This window comes from Cyrtonyx montezumae, unplaced genomic scaffold (genome assembly GCF_038088225.1).
Source record: "Cyrtonyx montezumae isolate F1298 unplaced genomic scaffold, pur_monq_1.0 scaffold_13, whole genome shotgun sequence".
Classification (NCBI taxonomy): Eukaryota; Metazoa; Chordata; class Aves; order Galliformes; family Odontophoridae; genus Cyrtonyx; species Cyrtonyx montezumae.
In genome coordinates this window covers 15,484,114-15,504,389 of record NW_027071859.1, presented here as the reverse complement: position 1 = coordinate 15,504,389, position 20,276 = coordinate 15,484,114, and the positions used below count along the sequence as shown (strand labels likewise).

General features: G+C 43.0%; 3 protein-coding genes across 3 annotated transcripts in view; 2 read left to right on the top strand and 1 right to left on the bottom strand.

Annotated features, from left to right (window-relative positions):
- Nucleotides 1-18: 18 nt before the first annotated feature.
- On the bottom strand, nt 19-9,367 carry CMPK2 (cytidine/uridine monophosphate kinase 2). Its single transcript, XM_065731089.1, has 6 exons — nt 9,054-9,367; nt 5,331-5,595; nt 5,143-5,257; nt 4,166-4,367; nt 2,829-3,062; nt 19-1,133 (listed from the first exon to the last, which is right to left on the bottom strand). Exons 1-6 carry the CDS (start codon nt 9,365-9,367, stop codon nt 1,013-1,015), a joined length of 1,251 nt encoding a protein of 416 aa, XP_065587161.1. The 3' UTR covers nt 19-1,012.
- RSAD2 (radical S-adenosyl methionine domain containing 2) lies at nt 9,322-14,729 on the top strand. The gene is made up of 6 exons (XM_065731141.1): nt 9,322-9,696; nt 10,176-10,337; nt 11,011-11,240; nt 12,704-12,853; nt 13,845-13,877; nt 14,414-14,729. Exons 1-6 carry the CDS (start codon nt 9,366-9,368, stop codon nt 14,576-14,578), a joined length of 1,071 nt encoding a protein of 356 aa, XP_065587213.1. The 5' UTR covers nt 9,322-9,365; the 3' UTR covers nt 14,579-14,729.
- A 3,407-nt stretch (nt 14,730-18,136) lies between these two features.
- Nucleotides 18,137-20,276, top strand: part of RNF144A (ring finger protein 144A) — a 61,973-nt gene continuing 59,833 nt past the window's right edge. The window contains exon 1 of the mRNA XM_065730743.1: nt 18,137-18,265. The gene's annotated coding sequence lies outside the window, so the exon portion shown is untranslated. The remainder of the gene's footprint in view (nt 18,266-20,276) is intronic.

Genomic DNA, 20,276 nt, shown 5'->3' with positions numbered 1-20,276 from the left:
TTTAAATCAAACTGCATTTTATTAGTGTTTGTTTCTGGAACTGCAGTTTACTTCTGACACCCCCAAAGGCTTATCCATATGTTTTGTTTTATAGTTTTGAGTAACAGTGAAACAAACATACATGAGAATAAGCCTTTGCAGAGCTGAAGTCTTGCTGATAGCCTGCTTTTATATTCAACATCTGGGAAAGAAGCCTACAACTAAAAATGGAGTACCATCATTCTCATTGCTTCAGTTCTCTGCATTTTGTCATTTAATATTCTCTCAAAAGAACAAAAACTTACATTAGCAAACCTATAGGATAGAGAAAATACTCTGCAGAAAGACATTTTAACAATAATTTAACCAATGTTTTCTATCTCATGTTCTTCTCAGGTCTCTGCTTCTAACAAGTCACGTCCTGATTTTTCTCTCCAAAATGAATTAACATTTCATGTGTGTATGTTGACAGGCATGGACTGTATTCCTTAGAGTCCCAGGTACTTACTAGGCCATATTTACAAGACATTTCTTATAGGATGCTCACCACAGCAGCTCATCCTCTATCCCAATAAGCAACACTGGGCTGCTCCTACATGTTATGATCATCTTATTGCTTACAATTCATCCTCTCCTTGCACATCTCATGCTCCTGCTGCAATCAGTGAATTCTGGTATGTAGCGAAGGCAGGAACAAGTTCTCATCATGGTGATGATACAACCTGACAGCATCTTGAAATGTCCAAGTGTCAGAGAGCACTCTCAGGTACTTCATGTAAGACTGTGGTAGGTTTGTGGCTTTATCAGGAGTGCTGAACAGCGTGTGAGTGCTACTTTGTTTCACATATAAAAATGCAGTAGACATCAGTGAAACTGATAACCTGACCAGATCGCTATTGGCAGAAGAAATAAAAGGTTCTTCTAGGGAATAAAAAAAAAGGAAAAAAAAAGCACATCACAGTGCACTTTGAGCTAGCAGAAATAAAGGGGCAATAAAAAGCATCTTTTAAGTGCTGATAAAAATAAGTTGTTTTCACAAGGCACAGTGCTTTTTAATTAGTTGCAGCACTGTCTTGAAAACCTCTTCCTTGGAAGGACTGGCATCAACCTCTTGGCATGCAGGATTCACCATCCTTCTGTACGACTCTTCGATTCTATTTTAAAACAAAACAAGAGAAATAAAAGAAAAGTGCTGGGATGTGAAATGGCATTAGTCATTGGTCTCAGAAGAAAGTACTTGCCAAAGTACTGCAGAGACAATGGAAAAAAAAAATAATACAAAGCTAAGTATGAAATCAACTGCAAAGAGTTACAAAAAACAGGCTGCACAGAGAGGTGGTGGAGTCTCCTTCTCTGGAGACGTTCTGGACCCGCCTGGACGCCTACCTGTGCAACCTGGGCTAGGGAGCTGCTTTGGCAGGGGGTTGATCTCCATGATCTCTAGAGGTCCCTTCCAACCCCTACAATTCTGTGATTCTGTGAAACCATTGGGAAAACCTCAGAATGCATAGTTTCCTTGACAGTGATTGCCAGGCCCATATCAATATTCACATGGCATGACACTGATGTATTTCTTTCTTTATGGCTTAGCTCTAGAAACTCTCTAGTACAGCCATACAGTGAGCAACCTGCTTTTAACACCTGAGTTAATTTATCTGGAGTCCATCAATGTGCCTCTGAACTATTCAACATGGCTGTGTGCTCACTGACTGATCTCAGCTTGGAGTCAATAGAGAACTGGAGAAAGATTAGAGTTCACACACTGTTTAACTCTTTCTTCTGATTAGCTTTGCTAACTAGATGAATACTAGCATGAAATACGGGACAAAAACCTCAGTGCCTAGGCAGAATAGAAGTTTTCTCATAAAGTGGAACTCTGTCTCATCTAGTCTCTGAGGATGTGAATGGAGATGTGAATATCATTTTCTCCACTCTCACAAGATTTAATAATGTCTAACATTCAGGCTGCAAGTCCTAAGATGAATCAAGCAAGACTCTGAATGTTCTCACATCCAGGCTGACATAATTGATAACCAACAGCTTTCTGGAGGAAACAAGGAGAAACAGAATTAAAACATGGAAGATTCTTAAATGGCATAATTTTCTCACAGTTCACTCATCCTTGTGTGAACTGCATGTCTGCAATGAGCTTCTGCCAAAATCAAGCAATACATTTTTTAAAATGTGTCAACTCTATAAATGCTAAAACTCCAGAGGTAAGTTTCAGCTTTGAGATTTATGCATGTGGACAACTACACCCAGGTGTCAATGTGGAGGTACTTACATGAGGTCTAGTTATGCAAGCTCCCACTGCAGAAAATGATAACGTCATCAGTACATTTGGTATTGCCTAGACAGCAATTCAGCTCACCTTGAAGTAGGATATCTAGGGTGCAATTCAGATGCCTAAATGCATGTACCAAGTGCTGCTTGAGGTGACATAGCCTATTTCATTTATTTTCCAGTTGCTGACCCAGAAAGGTTCCACAGGCTGTGTGTCATATCTGCCAGCCTCTTGAAGATGCCGCAGAACACCTTAGATGACTCTGCATGTTTATGGTCAGATTACTGGGCTCCTAACACATGCTCAGCTGAATCACACTGAAGGCTGCACAGACTGTTTCGACTACATGGGAGACTGAAATTATTCACCTGTAGCTTTCAAACATGTTTAATTAGAAATGACAAAATTTACCATCCTCATCAGCTTTGAATCTTTTCAAAAAAAAAAAAAAAAAAGATGTAGAGATACAGGAATCCTTGTCCCAGTAACATAAGCAGGACATTCTGTTACTGATTCCACAGGAATCAAGTCTGCCTCCCTCCTCTTACCCTTCATTAAATTATACCTTTGGCGAAACAAGCTGTTAGCTTCCAGCTCAGCCTCTTCTTTTGTTTTCTCTAGCCCTCGACCCTCAAGCCTCCGGGCTCGCTCCTCAGGGCTGACAGTTAGGAGAAGAACAAGATCAGGTTTGAGCAGGTCTTCAGGCCACTTATACACTGCATCGTGATCTGGTGGAAGATTCTGGATGTTCCCATCTGTTTCAGTGGCTATTGTATAAGCAGCCGTGCTGTGCCAGTACCTGACAGTGAAATACAGAATGGACAGAAAGACATTTTAGAATAGACACAAATTGTTCAATAACATACGAGGCAAGTGTCAACATAACAGGTTGCCAGGAGAGGTGGTGGATGCCTCGTCCTTGGAGAAACTGAAAGTCAGGATGAAGGGGCTCTGAGCAACCTGATCTAGCTGTAGGTGTTCACTGCAGGAGAGTTGGATGAGAAGACCTTTAAGCATCCCTTCTAACACAAATGATTCTATGCTGCTGACTCTTTGATAACCATAAGTGAAAGAATGACTAGGTAGTTTACACTGGCAGTTTGAAGGCAAATCTAAAGAATAATTCTGTACCATCCAGAATTGCTAAACTACTCCACAACAGACAATCATTGGAAATTATGATTTAAAAGATATGGTAGAAGCTACATATTAGGTAAAATGTTCCAGATGCTCCTATCAAAATAAAGTCTTCTCCTATAATGAGAAGAACCAAAAGGAGAGTGTAGTGTAATATTTCCAAATCCAATAACCAGATTATTTTCTGTGATTTCTATACCACTCTATGCAGCAAGATGTGGCCTTCAACCATATGTTAATGAAAATGATCTTTATTAATGGTTACCCATTTCACTTGCAATTAACATTCTCACCACTATGAGGTACTACACTGTACACACTTCCAAGTTTTTAAGACTGGTTAAAAACAGATACTCACAGATATCCAAACAAATTCTGGGCAATGGGAGGGGAGGAGGTTGTAGTATATCTGTTGAAACAAGCTTGGGGTTTCAAAGTACATATAAACTTCCTTTATTAAGAGAGGTGGGTGATGCCTCATGCCTGCCAGTGTTCTATAGGCATTTGGAAGATGCTCTCAGTAATGTGCTTTAACATTTGGTAGGCTTTAACTTGAAGTGGCAGTTGGACTCAATGATCCCTTAAGGTCCCTTGCAACTCTTCTTCTCTTTTCCTCTATTTTCCCTCCTTTTCCCTTCCCTTCCCTTTTCCTATTTCTTTTTCTTCCCTGCCCTTTCCTTTTTTTTCTTTCCTTTCTTTTCCATTCTTTCCACTGAGCAACCAGATGAAGGTACTGATGTAAGAAGACTTCTTAAATATACAAACCTGTCCACAATCACAGGTGCCTGAGTGGATGCTTTCGCTATTTCTGAAGCAAGGATGTAGTTGCCTGCAGAATAAAATGCCCTTCTAATAGGTGTTGGCTCTTCATCAAATATTGTCCTCCACTGGCTGATGCAAGCTGGTGGAGACCTTAACAGGATGGCGCCCAGGGCATCCTTAACTGACTGTGTTACTGTGGTTTTGCCTGCATTTCATTAACAAAAGGAAACATTTGTTATATATCACTTCAGATACAGCTGAATTTAAAAAAAATTAAAAAGTGCTTTTACTTTATTTTTACTTGGAGTACTTGTTCTGACACCAGTGAGTACCTTGTGATAATGTTTTCAGTGGAAAGTGCTTATGAGCCTGACTCAAAGGTCATTAATTACTCCACTTCCAGCTCTCTGGATCTCCTTCTCTTCCCTCCCACCATTTCTCCAGACTCACTCCTTTAAACACATCATGAATCCCAATTTCTCTTTATCCATTTACACTATTTTTCTGTGTGACAATCTGTGTGGATACTATCAATCAATACTTGCTCTTTAGAAGCGATTTTCAGTTCTATTTGACAAAAAATACAGAAAACAAAGTTAGGCAGAAGCAACTCACACTCGTTCCTGAAACAAACTGCTGCCAGTTTCCCAGCCCACCACTACTTTAGCTCCAGTAGATGAGTTTACTCACCAGCAAAAATATGTGTCATAATCTGCACATGAAATACAATTTCCAACATACCACACTTTGTGTTTCTTCATTTATACAGATAATGAATTCAACCGTAGAATGAAAATCAGCAAATGAGAGAAGGTAGATTGGTATTTATAATGAATAATTATACTTGAGTCTGTAGGATTTTCTGAATTTTTGAGCTTAATTTGTTTTTACGACTTTTTAAGCCTCAAGTGTATCTCAAAGTCATAGCGGTTACTCCTCCCAGCAAACCTTACCGCGCTCCACCCACACCACGCTCCTACCTGTGGCATCCAAGCCCTCAAACACCACGACGGGAAACTCTCCCTTCCGCTGACTCTCGGGGCACTTCTCCAGGATATCCAGCACCGCTCCGGCCTCCGGGATCCGCGCCGCGCACTGAGGGAGAGAATTAAACCTTCGCACCCGCCCTGCAGACCCCACGGAACGGAGCGGTCCCCCGGGCGCTCACCTCCCGCAGGCGGCGGCGGACGGCGGGCTTGGCGGCGGGCAGGGAGCGGAGGAGGGGGCCCGGCGGCCCCGCGTTGCAGCCCCACAGCATCGCCGCCCGCTGCCGCTGCCGCACCGGGGCGGGAGCAGAGAGAGGCGGGCGGTCGAGGAGCCGGCGAGAATCGAAACTAACTGTTGCGTGAGGAAAAGCGTTTCTGGGGCAAGGGTTTTCTGCTCCGCCTCTTCTCGGTTGGAGGATTGCAGGAGTGCTGCCAGCTCCGTGCGGGCTAGGAAGCGAAAGTGGGAAGAAGATATCGATAGTTTTTTTTTATTATTATTTGTTTATGTTTCTGATCTCGCTCTGATAACCAGTGATAGAAGCAGAGAGAAAGACATAGAGCTGAATCGAGGGAAGGTCAGGTGGGAGCTAGAGAAGGCTCTGCCCCAGAGGGCAGTGAGCATGGCACAGGCTGCTCAGGGCAGAGGGCACGGCTCCGAGAGCCAGAGTTCAAGGAGTGTTTGGACACCGCCCCCAAGCATAGGGTTTAATTTTGGGGTTCGGTGTTAATGATCCTCGTGGGTCTCTTCCAACTCAGGACGTTGTGTGATTCCGCGATTCTTGACAGCTGCTGTGAGCGACGCTGTCCAAAATGTAGATTTTGTGTTTTTGAAATATTTATCTTGTAAAATAGAACCTACAGCAGTCCCGTTTTGCCCTTTAAATAGCTGGAAAACTGCACCTTGGAGATACCCAAGTTGACTTCTGAATAGCATAGAATCCTAGAATAGGATAGTTAAGGTTGGAAAACATCACTAAGATCATTTAATTCCCCACAATGCCCACTAATCATATCCCTTGTGCTACAGCTCCACATTTTTTGAGCACCTCCAGGGAAGGTGACCCCACCACCTCCATAGGCAGCCTGTGCCAATGCCTGACCATTTCTTCTGAGAAGAAATTCGTCCTAATATTGAAACTGAACCTTCTCTGGCACAACTTGAGGCAATTCTTTCTCATCCTATCACTAGGTACATGGGAGAAGAGACCAATCCCCAACTTACCACAACCTCTTTTCAGATAGCTGTAAAGAGTGATAAGGTCTGCCCTGAACCTCCTCTTCTTCATGCTGAACAATCCCAGCTGCCTCATCCTCTCCCCCATAGACTTGTGCTCCAGATCCCTCACAGCTTTGTTGCCATTCTCTGAACACACTCCAGGGCCTTCATGTCTTTCTTGCAGTAAGAGGCCCAAAAGTGAACACAGTACTTGGGGTGTGGTCCCACATAGCTGAGTAAATGTAAGAATACAACAGAGAATACACTCTGCAAGAGATTCCTCAGGAGCTTGAACTTAAAAATCATTTCCTACTTCCTTCAATAAGTGCCCCCAACTAATAACATTCCTGGTTAATTCTGTAAATAACTGTTCAACACTCAGCTTATTTACCACCTTCACGATTTTGTGAAGCTGACTCAGATTTCCCCCTCAGGTTTGTCATGTAGAAGTGAGAGCCCTGCATGCTGCTCAGTCCCCTTGGTCATTTGGCTCTAAGAACATCTTTTACACCATGAGGTCCTGCAAAGATGTGGGGACCAGAAGTGTACCACTTCTCCAGGTAAAGCTCTCTGTGCACAATTTGCAAATTAATGCCATCTCTCTTATTCTCAATACTTGGTACAAAGATTTTGTTGGCTTTTTTAGCTGCTGCCTCCCACAGCGCCAATGGTTTCAGGAGAGTAACTGCACTCTGAGATGGCTTTCCATAGATGTAAGTGCAACTACTGACCTCATCATTATGCAAATATTGTTTTGATTATTTTTTCATATGTGTACTGTATTACATTTCTCTCCACTGAACTTTATCTGCTACATTTTTGTTCATTCAGCTCTTTGAGGTCCAACTGTCTCGCAGCCAAGATTTTATTGAAGATCTCATTGAGTTCTCTGTTTCCTTGCTTGTCTGTTTTGCTTGTTTCCTGAATGCACTGCTACCTTTCCCCAGTGACTGAATGTTTACTTTCATTTTCCATTTTCCACTTTCCCCTCCCACCACACTGATCTGACCCTGTTTACAGGCATTCCTGAGCCAAACAGCTGGTGCTCTATTTCCTTTTAATAGTATGTTTAAAAGATCACTTATGTGTGTGACTTTCTGCTCTACTTGCTAACTACCTACAAGTAACTTTGTGCAAGATTTCAGCTGCTTCACACCAAATTATACATAAATAGACAGGTAAAAACAGGAGAATGGAGTTACCTTGCTTTTTTTCTCCAATACAGATCTAAGTGTTTAGAATCAATGTAGAGAGTATAAATCTGTTTTGGAATTAACTTACACTAACATTCTTCAGTTTCTTCAACTGAACCTTTATCATTTTGTCTTTTGTATAACAGAAAATGATGTTGAAGAGCAAATGTGCTAACTATGTGAAAAGCAATGTTCTTCCCAGATCATTATTATCAAGTTCTGCTCTTCTAGGAAAAAAAGGCAGTATTAGTATTAGTATTAGTATTTAAAAATGTTGATTTTGGAAATTACATATTTGAGCCTCATTTTGCTGTAAGAGACACACTATTGGAAGTCTTTAAGACCTTGTGCCTACCTACCACAAGCATTTCCAGATTGCAGAATCACAGAATGGCTTGGGTTGGAAAGGACTTCAAAGATCATTCAGTTCCAATCTCCCTGCTGTGAACTGGTTACCCCCCAGTGGGAGTAACCCACCCAGCCCAGCCTTGAGTCCCTCCAGGGATGGGACACTGACAGCTTTTCTGGGCAGCTGTGCCAGGGCCTCAGTGCCCTTTGAGTGAAAAATGTCCCCCTAACATCTAATCTAAATTAAAAATGTCACAAGAGCCTGCAAGCATTATGCTTCTTGTAGTAGAAACAAAAAGGCCTCATCAACAGGCTCCCTGTGGCCAGATATCCTGAAACAGACCCCAATGCACAGATGTCCTTTGTCCAGTCCCTGATTTTTACCCACAGGTGATGTTCAACTCAAGGAAGGGAGACAGTTGTGCTCCCTGTAGCTGAACTGGCTCAACATGACATGAATAAAAGTTAGAAATTAGGTGAGAAAGTAATTGTTCTAGAGAAGATACATCATGGCAGAAAGTTCCTAACATGAAGCAGAGGCAACTGTTTAAGTGAGGGAGGAACTGAGGATACCAGAAAAGCCTGTTTTCATCATAACCTTGAGTCTTACACAAGCTTGAAGGAGCTGGAACGGCACATGGATCAGTTCTCATGCAGGCAACTCATTGAAACAGTCTGCTGATAAACTCTGAGGCAATTTTGGAAACCCTCAGGATCTGAGATGTTTCCTGTCATACTGCAACAACACATTTGAAAGGTGGTGTTACGAAGGCCAGGTACAGCAGGAAGGTTCTCTTTCCACTGTGATAGCATGGGTCCAGAAAGGATGGCTGATAGAGAACCTTCACACTGGCCTAGGGGGAAAGCTGAAGCCCCATCTGTTATGGTCCAGCCATTGGTGGGCCAGTAGGTCAGTTTCAGGTGAATGAATCAGGATCATAGCATGGCTTGAGCCGGAAGGGACCTTAAGATCATCTAGTTCCAATCCTGTGCAGTGGGCATGGCTGGGGGGACAGATGGCCCCATCCAGTCTGGCCTGAATACCTCCAGGGATGGGGTAGCTCTGTCATAGCTCTAGTCATAACTGCCCTGTGCCAGGGTCGCACCACGCTCGGCAGAACACAAGCTCAGCTGTCGCCTTGCCTCACCGTTTTCCACTGCAAGAACCGAAGCCATGCAGCCCACACTCAGTAGGAGCCTTCAGGTGCTGGAAATGCTCGGCCCTACGGCAGTGACCACGTCCACATCGCGAGTCACACCTCGAGAGGGGGGCGGGCTCGGTGCCAAATTTCTTCTCCGCGAGAAGGGAAAGCGAAACCCGACGTTTCCCCGTGCGGCGACGGGTGGGGCGGGCCGTGCCGCTGCTCTTTAAATGCGGAGAGTCGGGCTCCTCGCTACGGCGTGAGATCCGAGCCGTGCCGTGCCGTGCCGTGCCGTGCCGTGCCGTGCCGTGCCAAGCCATGATGCTAGGCGTGCTGAGCCACCTGCCGCTGGCCCTGGCGCGGGCGGTGCTGACAGCGCTATGCGGGCGGCTGAGCGCGCTGTGCTGGGGGCTGGCACCCCTCGTTCTGCCCCTGCCCCCCTGGAGAAGGAGGTCGGACTGCAGCCCTGACACCCCTGCGGCACCCCGGGAGGACCAGGACGAGGCGGTCCCGACGCCCACCAGCGTCAATTACCACTTCACCAGGCAGTGCAACTACAAGTGCGGTTTCTGCTTCCACACGGCCAAGACTTCCTTCGTGCTGCCCCTGGAGGAAGCCAAGCGGGGGCTGACAATGCTCAAGGAGGCGGGTGAGTCTGGGGGCCACAGGGAGAGGAAGGGTGAGGGATGCATGGGAGCCACAAGGAGAACCAAATGTTTTTGAAGAAGTCAGACTCTTTAACGGGATATGTTCTGATAGGACGAGGGGGAATGGTTTCAAACTAAAAGAGGGGAAATTTAGACTGGATATAAGGAAAAAGTTTTTTACTGTAAGGATGGTGTGGCACTGATGAGCTGACCAGAGATGCGATAGATGCTCAGAGACATTCAAGGTCAGGCTGGATGGGAATTTGAACAACTTGATCTAGCTGTAGGTGTTCCTGTTCATTGCAGGGGAGTTGGACTAGATGGCCTTTGAAGGTTCTTTCCAGCTCACATGACTCTATGATTCTGTCATCCTGTAACTGCCATGGTCAGGTTCCCTCCTAATATCACAGAAGTGGGGTGTTGGAAAGTAGTGGTCAGTAGGCAGACAGGCTCATAGCATCATTCTCTGGTCCTTTTCTAGGAATGGAGAAAATAAATTTCTCAGGAGGAGAACCATTTCTTCAGGACAGAGGTGAATTTGTAGGCCAGCTGGTCCGGTTCTGCAAGGAAGAGCTGAAGCTGTCGAGTGTCAGCATTGTGAGCAATGGCAGCCTGATCAGAGAATGGTGGTTCAAGAAGTATGGTAAGAAAAGTTCACTGTGCCAAACAAGTGCTGATGGGGTTTGGGAGACAAAGTGGGGCAGCCTCCTGGAAGGATGCCAGAATACAGCTTCTTAGTAGTTCATCTTCCAGTTGGATAGTGGGAAAAATTTATTCTTAGAAAGAGTGGTGAGGTACTGAAACGGGCTGCCCAGGGAGATGATGAAATCACTGTCCCTGGAAGCGCTCAAGAAATGTGGAGATGTGGTGTTGAGGGACATGGTTAGTGGGAATGTTGGGAGTGGGTTGATGTTTGGACCAGGTGATCTGAGTGGCCTTTTCCAACCTTAATGATTCTATGATTACAGTACCTGTGAACCGAGAGTAACTTCCAGTGAAATACTGTTAATTACACATTCTGAACATATGCAGACATTTCTATTGCCTCCCTGGTATAATAGCATAATAAAAGAATAGCTCAGCCTGTCTCTAATGCTAGACGGGTGGAGTGCCTTTTGAAGATGACACTGCTGTGGCTTTTGTGGTTGATGCAGTGATTTCACAGTACTCTAGTTGGATGATGCTCGGTGACAGATCATGAGGAAGTGAAACTAGGCACACTGCAGCAATTTCCAGACAAAAAACAAACAAACAAACCAAACAAAAAAGAAAAACCAAAAACAGACTGTTCATTGATTTTTGAAACTTGTTTTCAGGTGAATATTTAGACATTCTGGCAATTTCATGTGATAGTTTTAATGAGGAAATCAACGTTTTAATTGGCCGTGGCCAAGGAAAGAAGAACCATGTGGAAAACCTGCATAAACTGAGGCAGTGGTGCCGAGAATATGCTGTTGCCTTCAAAATAAACTCTGTGATCAACAGATTTAATGTTGAGGAAGATATGAATGAGCAGATCAAGGCACTCAACCCTGTGCGCTGGAAGGTAAGAAAGTAGTGTAAACTCTTGGTCACCCTTCAGAGAAAACTGATAATAGAATGAGGTTCTGGAATTCTTTGGAACACTAATGGCCTGGCCAGACATCCAGCTCCAGCTTTGGGGTGGTATTAGAGGACATCTTGTCAGTGCTACACACTGTTGAGATGGATTGTCTCTCATTCTGCACTTAGACAGAGCTCAATATGTCAAGAATCTTCTCTGTTGTGATATTTAACTTGAAAGTACTATTTCACCGTATGTAAATCTATTTTTTTAATGATTTTAAAAATAAGACAGAATGTCTTTAATATTTGAAAATGCATCATGAAAAAAATATGAAAAGAAGTTAGTGTATCATGATATATAATTAGTAGTATAGAACTTTATACATTAATGTTCTGTTACAGAGTATTAGTCAACAATGTGCATATGTTACTACTAGTACTGTTTTAATTGATACATTATGTAATCGGTTTAAATATGGGTACAGATAATGTGACTCACAGCTAGAAGACAACTTGCCTCATAATCATTATTCTGTGATTCTGTAATTCTATTTGCTTCATGGAAATAGGTGTACATGCATGTTTTTTTGTTTGTTTGCTTGTTTTTTTCTGAAGAAAAATCACTGTGGGCAAAATCGTGTTATTAAAGGAGCATAAAGAAAACATGACATAATGACATACATTTTAACATTCTATCAAGCTTCCTGGGTTGTTTTCTTACTGGGGTTTCTGAGTTTGCTGATAGCAAAGAGATCTTTTTAACCCCAGTGTCTATTTTGAATATATTTGTGGACTTGGTCTGTATGAGTTCATTAAGTAGACAAACTTCCATGCTTCTAGGGGTATCTTCTCTATGTTTCTTGGTTGTTATCTGAATGTAGCTAAACTTACAGTTCTCTATTTATGGAATGGCCTGCCTAGGGAGGTGGTTGAGGCACCATTCCTAGCGCTGTTTAGATGAGGTGCTAAGGGATTTGATTTAGTAGTTGGGTAGGGATAGTGATAGGAGGATGGTTGGACTAGATGATCTTGTAGGTCCTTTCCAACCTTATGAACCTATGAACATATGAACCTATCAAGTTAAAACATGAACCCAGATTGACTTGATAGTCTGCATGCCACATAGCACTTACCAACATTTTCAATATAACCATACTAATTAAGGTTCAGTCAGAAGTTTGTTTTTGGCTGTGATTATCAGAGCCCTCATTAAGACCAGGGCAGTTAAGATTTGAGTAGAAATCTAATCAGGAACCATGACAGTGTAATTACATTAAGAACTATGCAACGTTAATTTCTAAATCCTTTGTATAGAATTCACTTAATCACAGTTTCTACCAATGTGGCTCCACTGACAGAAAAAATTAAAGATATTGCTACCAAGGCTACTGAAGGCTTTTGTACTGTTTTATCCTTGAGGCTTGTAAAGTCATAAAATCCTACCATGGAGTGTTTTGTCTTTAGGTGTTCCAGTGCCTGCTCATTGAAGGAGAGAACAGTGGGGAAGATGCTCTGAGAGAAGCAGAAAAATTTGTTGTCAGTGATGAAGACTTCGATCAATTCTTGGAACGCCACAGAGATATCCCCTGTTTGGTACCTGAATCTAATCAGAAGGTAAAACTGAGACTGCCCTTTCATAACTATTCTGTGACTAGCTTGAAAGATAGTTAAGAACTAGTTAGGTGCTGTGGTAATTAGAACTTCCTCTTATTAGTACTGGGTTAGAAGAGCTACAGTGAAATTTAGTCAGCATCTGTTTTTTTTATGGTGGAAACCAAGATATTTTACTTTCTTTGAAGCTTAATGAGCACAAAATAGTTAAAACTCATTGATCTCAATCCTATGGATGCCAGTGGGATTCCTGTCACAGTGCTGTGTGGCCCTCTGAATTACATGGACATAAAAAGTATCAACGCAAAAAGAGTAGAAATGGAATTTTCCATAGTTGAGCTGTGAACTCTTTACACCTGTAGAATTGGATATTCCTTCCCTAGGAGTCTGATAAGGTTCAATACTGTAGTAAAGGCAATTTGTAATCTTGGTTCTCCTTTCACTTATAACGGTAATTTTTTCTTGGGGGTGATGGTGGACAGACAAGTAGGAGTTACCCAGGAGGTGACCATTTAGCTCATTAAGTGTGTCTTATTTCTTGGCTTATTTCGTTATGCAGACCTGAGAGCTTTTTCTGGGAGATTACCACTGACATCTTTGTCTGCTGAGGTGTTAATTAAACAGCCCTGATTAAATAGTCATGTCATTTGTTTGTCAAATGACTCAATCATTCCAGTATGCAAAACAGTGTAATTTTTGCTCACCTTGAATTATCAGCAAAGTTGTACATTATTTAGAGCACCCTTATACGTTTCAAAATCCACATTTAAATTTGGCGCCATATTCCAATGATTTGTGGTTTGTACATGTGATAAGTCATAGCAATAATCCTGTCACGTGCTCCTGTAAATTTGATCCAGGTTCACTGAAATCCATGGGAAGACACTGCTGTGGTTCAAAGACTTTGAAATAATAATTTGTTTGTCTTGTTTTTGCCTTACATGAGAGAGAAATTTACATTTGCATATTAATTTTTTATTTTGATCTATTATAGATGAGAGATTCATACCTCATTTTGGATGAATACGTAAGTCTTTGTTTTACTCTTGATATTTGCATGCTAATATATGCCTATATGTACAACAGTGAGAGCCAATTTGATTTTTTTCTGTGTATTCCATAAAATATTTTTTACCATATAGTGCTAGTAACAAGTGTAATTTCTTACTCTTAAACACACTGATGATTGAGTATAATTATGACCTAAGGAGGAATTGCAATTAGCTTGCACACATCTTCTTGAAAATCTTGAAATATAGATGTGACATTGCTGCTTTCCAGTAATTTAAAAATACAGAGCTTGTCCTGAAAGCTAAGTTCCAAAGAGTCCACTTATTTTACATGTAGTCAAAGAAAAACATTAAATCTTCAGGATTTGGGGTATGGGTTAATTCCTGCTAATGTATATCACTGTATCTAACTGAGCCTCTAAGCCATCCGAGGACTACAGTGATACTCTTCATATGATTACGAAGGCTGTTGTGAGATTGCAGTGATTAATTCTGTAGAAAAATTAAGCTTTTACAAATTAACTTTCTAACCTATTTCATGCTGATTTTCCAGATGCGTTTTCTAAACTGTAGAAATGGACGGAAAGAACCTTCCAAGTCTATCCTGGACATAGGTGTAGAAGCAGCAATAAAATTCAGTGGATTTGATGAAAAGATGTTCCTGAAACGAGGAGGAAAGTATGTGTGGAGTAAAGCAGACATGATTCTGGACTGGTAACTCAATACATTCAGTTGTGATGTGCATTTTGTAAAGAAAATTGTGTGTATATGTGTACATTTATGTATGTGTATATATTTGTTGAATGCTGTTAACTACAATATGTTATACTATACAGACTGATGTATAACTTAACACATGAGAAATTCTATGATTCTATGAACATGTTAAACGTTTGGGATGTAGATTATGTTCTTACCTATTCTTTGGTTGAATGTTACTGAGCACCCATAATGCTTTCATAGAAATATGAAGGACTTAAGGGCAAACCATTAAGTTTCTGTTACACAGCACCTTACGCAGTGTTAAGATAATAGATAAGTATGCTTGCAGGAAAAAAAAATCAACAGGCAAACTCATTATAAAGAATTGCAGTGGTTGGTAAGTGGAAACTCATACAAGGAAATGTTCTTACGGAAAGGTTTTTTGCAGTTCCTTACCAGCTCACAAGAGGGCCCACGGGCAGTCCTTTGGAAACAGCCCGTGTCTTTTTCAGGAGTAACAAGAGGGTCAGAATCTTGTCACCATTACATACACTTGAAAGAAAGTCGGGTTTTAAAAAACAGCATTTTTCATTTTTAAAGACTGAACTGTTAAGAGCATATGTTGTTTTACTCCCTCTCTTCCATATACACACATGGCATTTGCAAAAATGTTGGGAGATGTTATTTTCTATGGCAACACTGCTTTTAATAATGAGAGAATATTGTGTTTCTCCTAAAACATGAAAATGAATTTTACCCAATGGCAAACTACTTCTTGGTTCACGTTGATAATGACCTCAGTTCTGACAAGTATTTAACAGTGGAAACCATGTTTGTATGTTATTTATAACTTTGTCCATTCTCATTTTATCTGCAAAAATTGATTTATTATTCTTAATAGCCTTCTGCACACAGATTTTTTGAAGATCCTTTCTGCAATGAGTGAATCATACATAAGGCTCTTCACACATGTCTTCTCTTGAATACAGGAAGTGCTTCTTCTCATGTTTGTTGTTTTGTTAAGGCAAACAAGGCTTCTATATCATGTACCCTTCTTTTAAAGCTTGCTGGTTGTTATCTGCTAGTTGCTAACTGGCAGATACTGAGTGAAACTGATGAGGTTTTGTGATGGCTGTCTCTGATTTGAAGAGCTGGCAGCAACAATGTAAAATAGAAAATAGACAAACAAAAATACCCTGTGATAAATATGCTGCCTGCTTTCTTGTTTTTCTGACTATTTTATAGTCTTCTAATTACAGTTTCTCAAATTCAATGGTTCCATCCACCCCAGAGTTCTTTGGGGTGAGCCTGGGGATAACCCTTGCACAAACAGCAGTGAGCAGGTGCTGTTTGTTCCCAGTGCCCATTGCACTCACTGCCCTGGCTACCTCACCTGTCTAAACACTTTCAGACACTGGGAACCAGCATGTATTAAATGTACTACGTAGAGTACACCTTCTTTCCCCTTTCTGATTGTGCCCGTATTTTTAAAGAATTTTTAAACTGAAATGTTTTGCATTGCCTCAGTGCACCTTCAAGGTGCACTGGAAGGGGAAAGGGGAAAGCTCTTAAACAGGAGCTGCTACTTCTGAGTAACAAAAAGGCACACCTCTGAAAACTGTTTCAGTTTACAATTCCTTCCGTTTCTGATTTTACTGCCCTAATTGCAAATCCACTGTCTCAATGGCACTCTTTTGTCTTTTTGCATCTTGCCCTCGCTTCCCACACATTTCTGTATTTTTTTCCTCGTATTAATACTCAGTGACATTTTAAATATGGCCCACACGCATTAACCCCACAGTCTTTTGGCAGCTGTTCCTCTGACCTCCACTGGAGTTTTGCCTGAGTGCCAACTACGGGCAGCGCAAATCCGTGTGACTGCAGTGCTCGATTTCCTCTGTGCTCCCATTACTCAGGCGTGAAGTCTGGCTTCCTCCTCAGCACCGATGCTGCGTGATAGAAAAGGAGCATTTTCCTTTGCTGCTGGCTCAGCCCCAGCCTGAGGAAAGATTTAGTGCATCACTGTACCTCTAAATCCACCCGCTTGCTGCTGCTGCAGAAAACGCCAGCTGTATCGCTGCACGCAGATGTGTGGTGCACAAAACCCCATTCAGAGCCAGAAATCCTGCCATGTTTCCCCGAGTGTTCTGCTCTGTAAATGGCCATTGTTGTGCTGCAAGAGATCGCTGTGCTGCAGGAGGAAGCTGCAAGATAAACAAAAGGAACTGAGAATGTGAAAACACAGTGAATAGTTTGAACACTGAGGCATGGAGGACGGTTTTAATCACAAGGCTCTAAGTTGTTTCTTAAAATGTTCAGGATTCTACCCTGCCTCTCGCTGCCATACGTAACTGGGAAAAGGATTCTGTAATATGTGACTCTTCTCCAGAGAAAATGCCACATTGATGTGTACATTGTAAATGAAGAATTTGCCTAACGGAGTTAGACAGGCAAGCTTGAAACTTAACAAATAGCTATTGGGATTTTATTCAGAAAAGTCATTTTCAGTATGAGATAATAATAATAATAATGTTGGCTGCAGCTTGATTAACCCAGATTATTATTTTTCACATTGGATCACAGGTATATTTGTGACTTTCATTCTACGTTTATGGCTAACTTTCAGCATGGGACCAGAGGAGTAATACTGGGTTCAATGGGGCTGCTTCCAGGCTGCAGGGTTACGTGCACATCGTGACCCTGAGAGTCAGGGTGTACATCTGTGTCCTGCAAACACAGACAGGCCTAATTGTATTTCCAGGTGTAGTCTCATAGCAGTGCTGGGCCAGGCAGCACCTTACGCTGCAGTTTACCAGCACTGTGCAGCTCTTCCTATTTTAAAATTTGATGAGATGAAAGTTTGGGAGAATTGATTTTGCTTAAATCAGCAGGATCATACCTTGAGTAATGGGAAACACTGTCATGGAAGGTGCATTTTATGATGCCCTCTTTTTCAGTGTGAAAGAAGCTCAATGCATTTAAATTCAGAGATGAATTTTTGAATGAAACTGTACCACAATTTGTATGGAATATTCTATGTTATGTAGTGCAATAAAATTTTCTACTTTCTAAAGTTTGCTGTTCGTTTCTTCTTTTATTTTTGTATAACCCAGGCACACAATAGCTGAATAACGATTGCCTTCACGAGAGCTGTCACTGCGGATGAAGCCTGGGGATGGCACCAGGCTCTGCCTGCGCCGTGCCAGTGGCAGCACTGATGGAGCACAATGGTGGGGGCTCTCCTGCTCACCTCTGCAGCTCGCTGGCTGTTTTTCACGCTTCCCTGTTGCTCCGTACATAAACCAACAACAGGAAAGCAGCTGTAGGGACCACGGGGCTTCCCCGTTGTTTCTGTCCTGCCGCCGAACGACCTGTTTAGCCGCCGGGCCGAGCCAGGACAAAAGGGAGGAGGGCGGCACGACGCGGCTGCCAAGCGGGAAAGCCCGGCATCCCCGCGCTGCACGCGGCCACAAGGGGGCGCCGCAACGCCTGGCGCTCGCGTAGCCGCGGGTGCGCCCGCCCCCGCGAGCCCTCACCCCACCCTCCGCCACCGCCGCCGGCCCCGGGGAAAAGCCCGTGAGCGGCGCCGGCCGCGCGCACTTGGCTCGGTGGCTGCCGCCGGGGTGGGGACACCATGCGCAGGGCGGCCACGCTCGGCCGCGGGTAGCGCCGCGCACCTTCGCAGCCTCTCCGGAGCGGCGCGGTAAGGCGGCGGCGGAGAAGGGTGCTGCGGGGAGGGGGTGAAGGGGTGGCATCGCGGTGCCCGGAGCCCTGTACGTAAGAGCCCCGCGGGTCCTCCGGAGCAGGGTCGACAGCCACCGGCTTCGGCCTCTCCGGCTCCGGGGAGCGCTGCGCTGTTGGGGCCGGAGCCGTTTACACCGAGAAGCTCGCCCTCCATCCTGCGCGCCGTTCTCAGCGACGCGCGGTGTGCATGGTTATTTGGAGGGGTTGGAGATGTTTTCACTCGTGGTTTTCTTTTCCTTTTTTTCCTCGTTCACTGCTGCCGTTGGGTTTTTATTTGTTTCTTCCTTTTTTGAAGCGTCGGAAGAAGCCGCGTGGGTGATAACAAGGTTGCTTTCCCCTTGAAACCTTGTTGAAGTAGCAGCTCTGTGTCACTTTGTTTCTATGGCTCCTAAACAAGGAGTGCCGGTGGGACAGGCTGCGGGAGTAAGTGTAAGCTGCCCGAATTTCCCTCTGTTCTTGGAAATACTGTTAATTTCTATCCTGGAACAAGTCATGCTGTGTTCTGCAATAAGTAGGAAAAATGGTTTATAAATAGATCCATATGTTTATGTCGTTCGCAGTGGGGCCAAACAACTGTTTATGTTGTGAAATGCAATTGCTTCATTTCAGCTTACCATTGCTGACCTAGAAGGGGCCGCGTCTGAAGCGGGGATGTTCTTGGGCAGAGTGCTACTGCAAGTGACATCAGTTCCAGTTGTTTGGCATTACAGCTTGTGGTTGCTGGCCCTGATCATTGCCACTGTGTGTTTTGCTTGTGGACCTGAGATCTTGTGTGTGTGTGTGTGTGTGTGTGTGCGCGTGTGGTGGAGGAAGGAGGTTGTGTGGGGCAGATTGATGCCTTAAACAAAGTGCTCATACCTCAAGGGACTTTTGTGGCGAGGGAAGAGAAGTTGTATAACTGCAGGAGAGTTCAGATAACTGTCTTGTGGTAAAGCAAAATGACCCAACTGGAAGTTTGTTACATTCCCAAAATAAGATGAAATAAGAAGAATTGAGAAGGGAAAAAATAATCTTTACTTTTGCTTAGCAGTTACTTGAAAAACATAGTGTGTTGGCTTTTTTGTTTGTTTGTTTGTTTTCTTCTTTCATTAGTATGATTTTTTTATTCCCCCTCCTTTCCCTGGACATCAAGATTCATCATCCTCTTGTGCAATTGGAATATTGCTTGTGATAGGGAGAAGCCATCTGTGCTTGAAATAAGAGTGCAGTGTTTCAATGTGATGCAACTCCTTTGACTGAGACATTCTTTGAGTAAAAGCAAGGGTTAATTTTTGTCCTTTCCAAATGTTCTTTGTTCCTGTTCTAGGAACTGCTAGACCAAATCATGTGTTTATCATCTACAAGCTGTTATTGTAGAGGTTTGCCCTTGAAGCTTGGTATTATGAGTTATCTTCAAACAGTACTGAATTATCTTCAAATGTAGTGAGTTATCTTCACTGGCAATCTGGATTCTGTGTAGTTTGGTATTTTATTCACAGAAAAAAAAAAAAAAGATATTGTAATGAACTGTTCATGTTTATAGTGCTTTTTCCAGTGCTACATCCCACATCTCTGTCACATTTTATGTGTATTTTTTACTTTTTTTCCCCTCAAATAACTTGTGACAACTTTCCTTTCAGTTAAGCCAAAGGACAAGGCTGCTATCCTAACCATGAGTTTTGGCTGTGGTGCCATACGGGGGGGTATGAATGGCCTTAGTGTATCTGCTGTATTTACAAGATTGCTCTCGTAGGCTGGCAAAGAGCTGTTGTTTGCCCTCACAGTGCTGATGCAGGGAAGAACAACAGCTTGGATCATCCTGCAGTTTGGTCTGTATGTGTTGCCCCTCTCCCTCCTAGAGAATGGGTGTACAGGGAAATCAGAACGTATTGCATTTCTTCTTGTTTCCTGTTGAGTGGTATTGGTAGGCAGCTGTGTCAATAGGCTGTGGCTTGTCTGGGAGATTTGCTTTTAACTAGATGCCTTTTCTT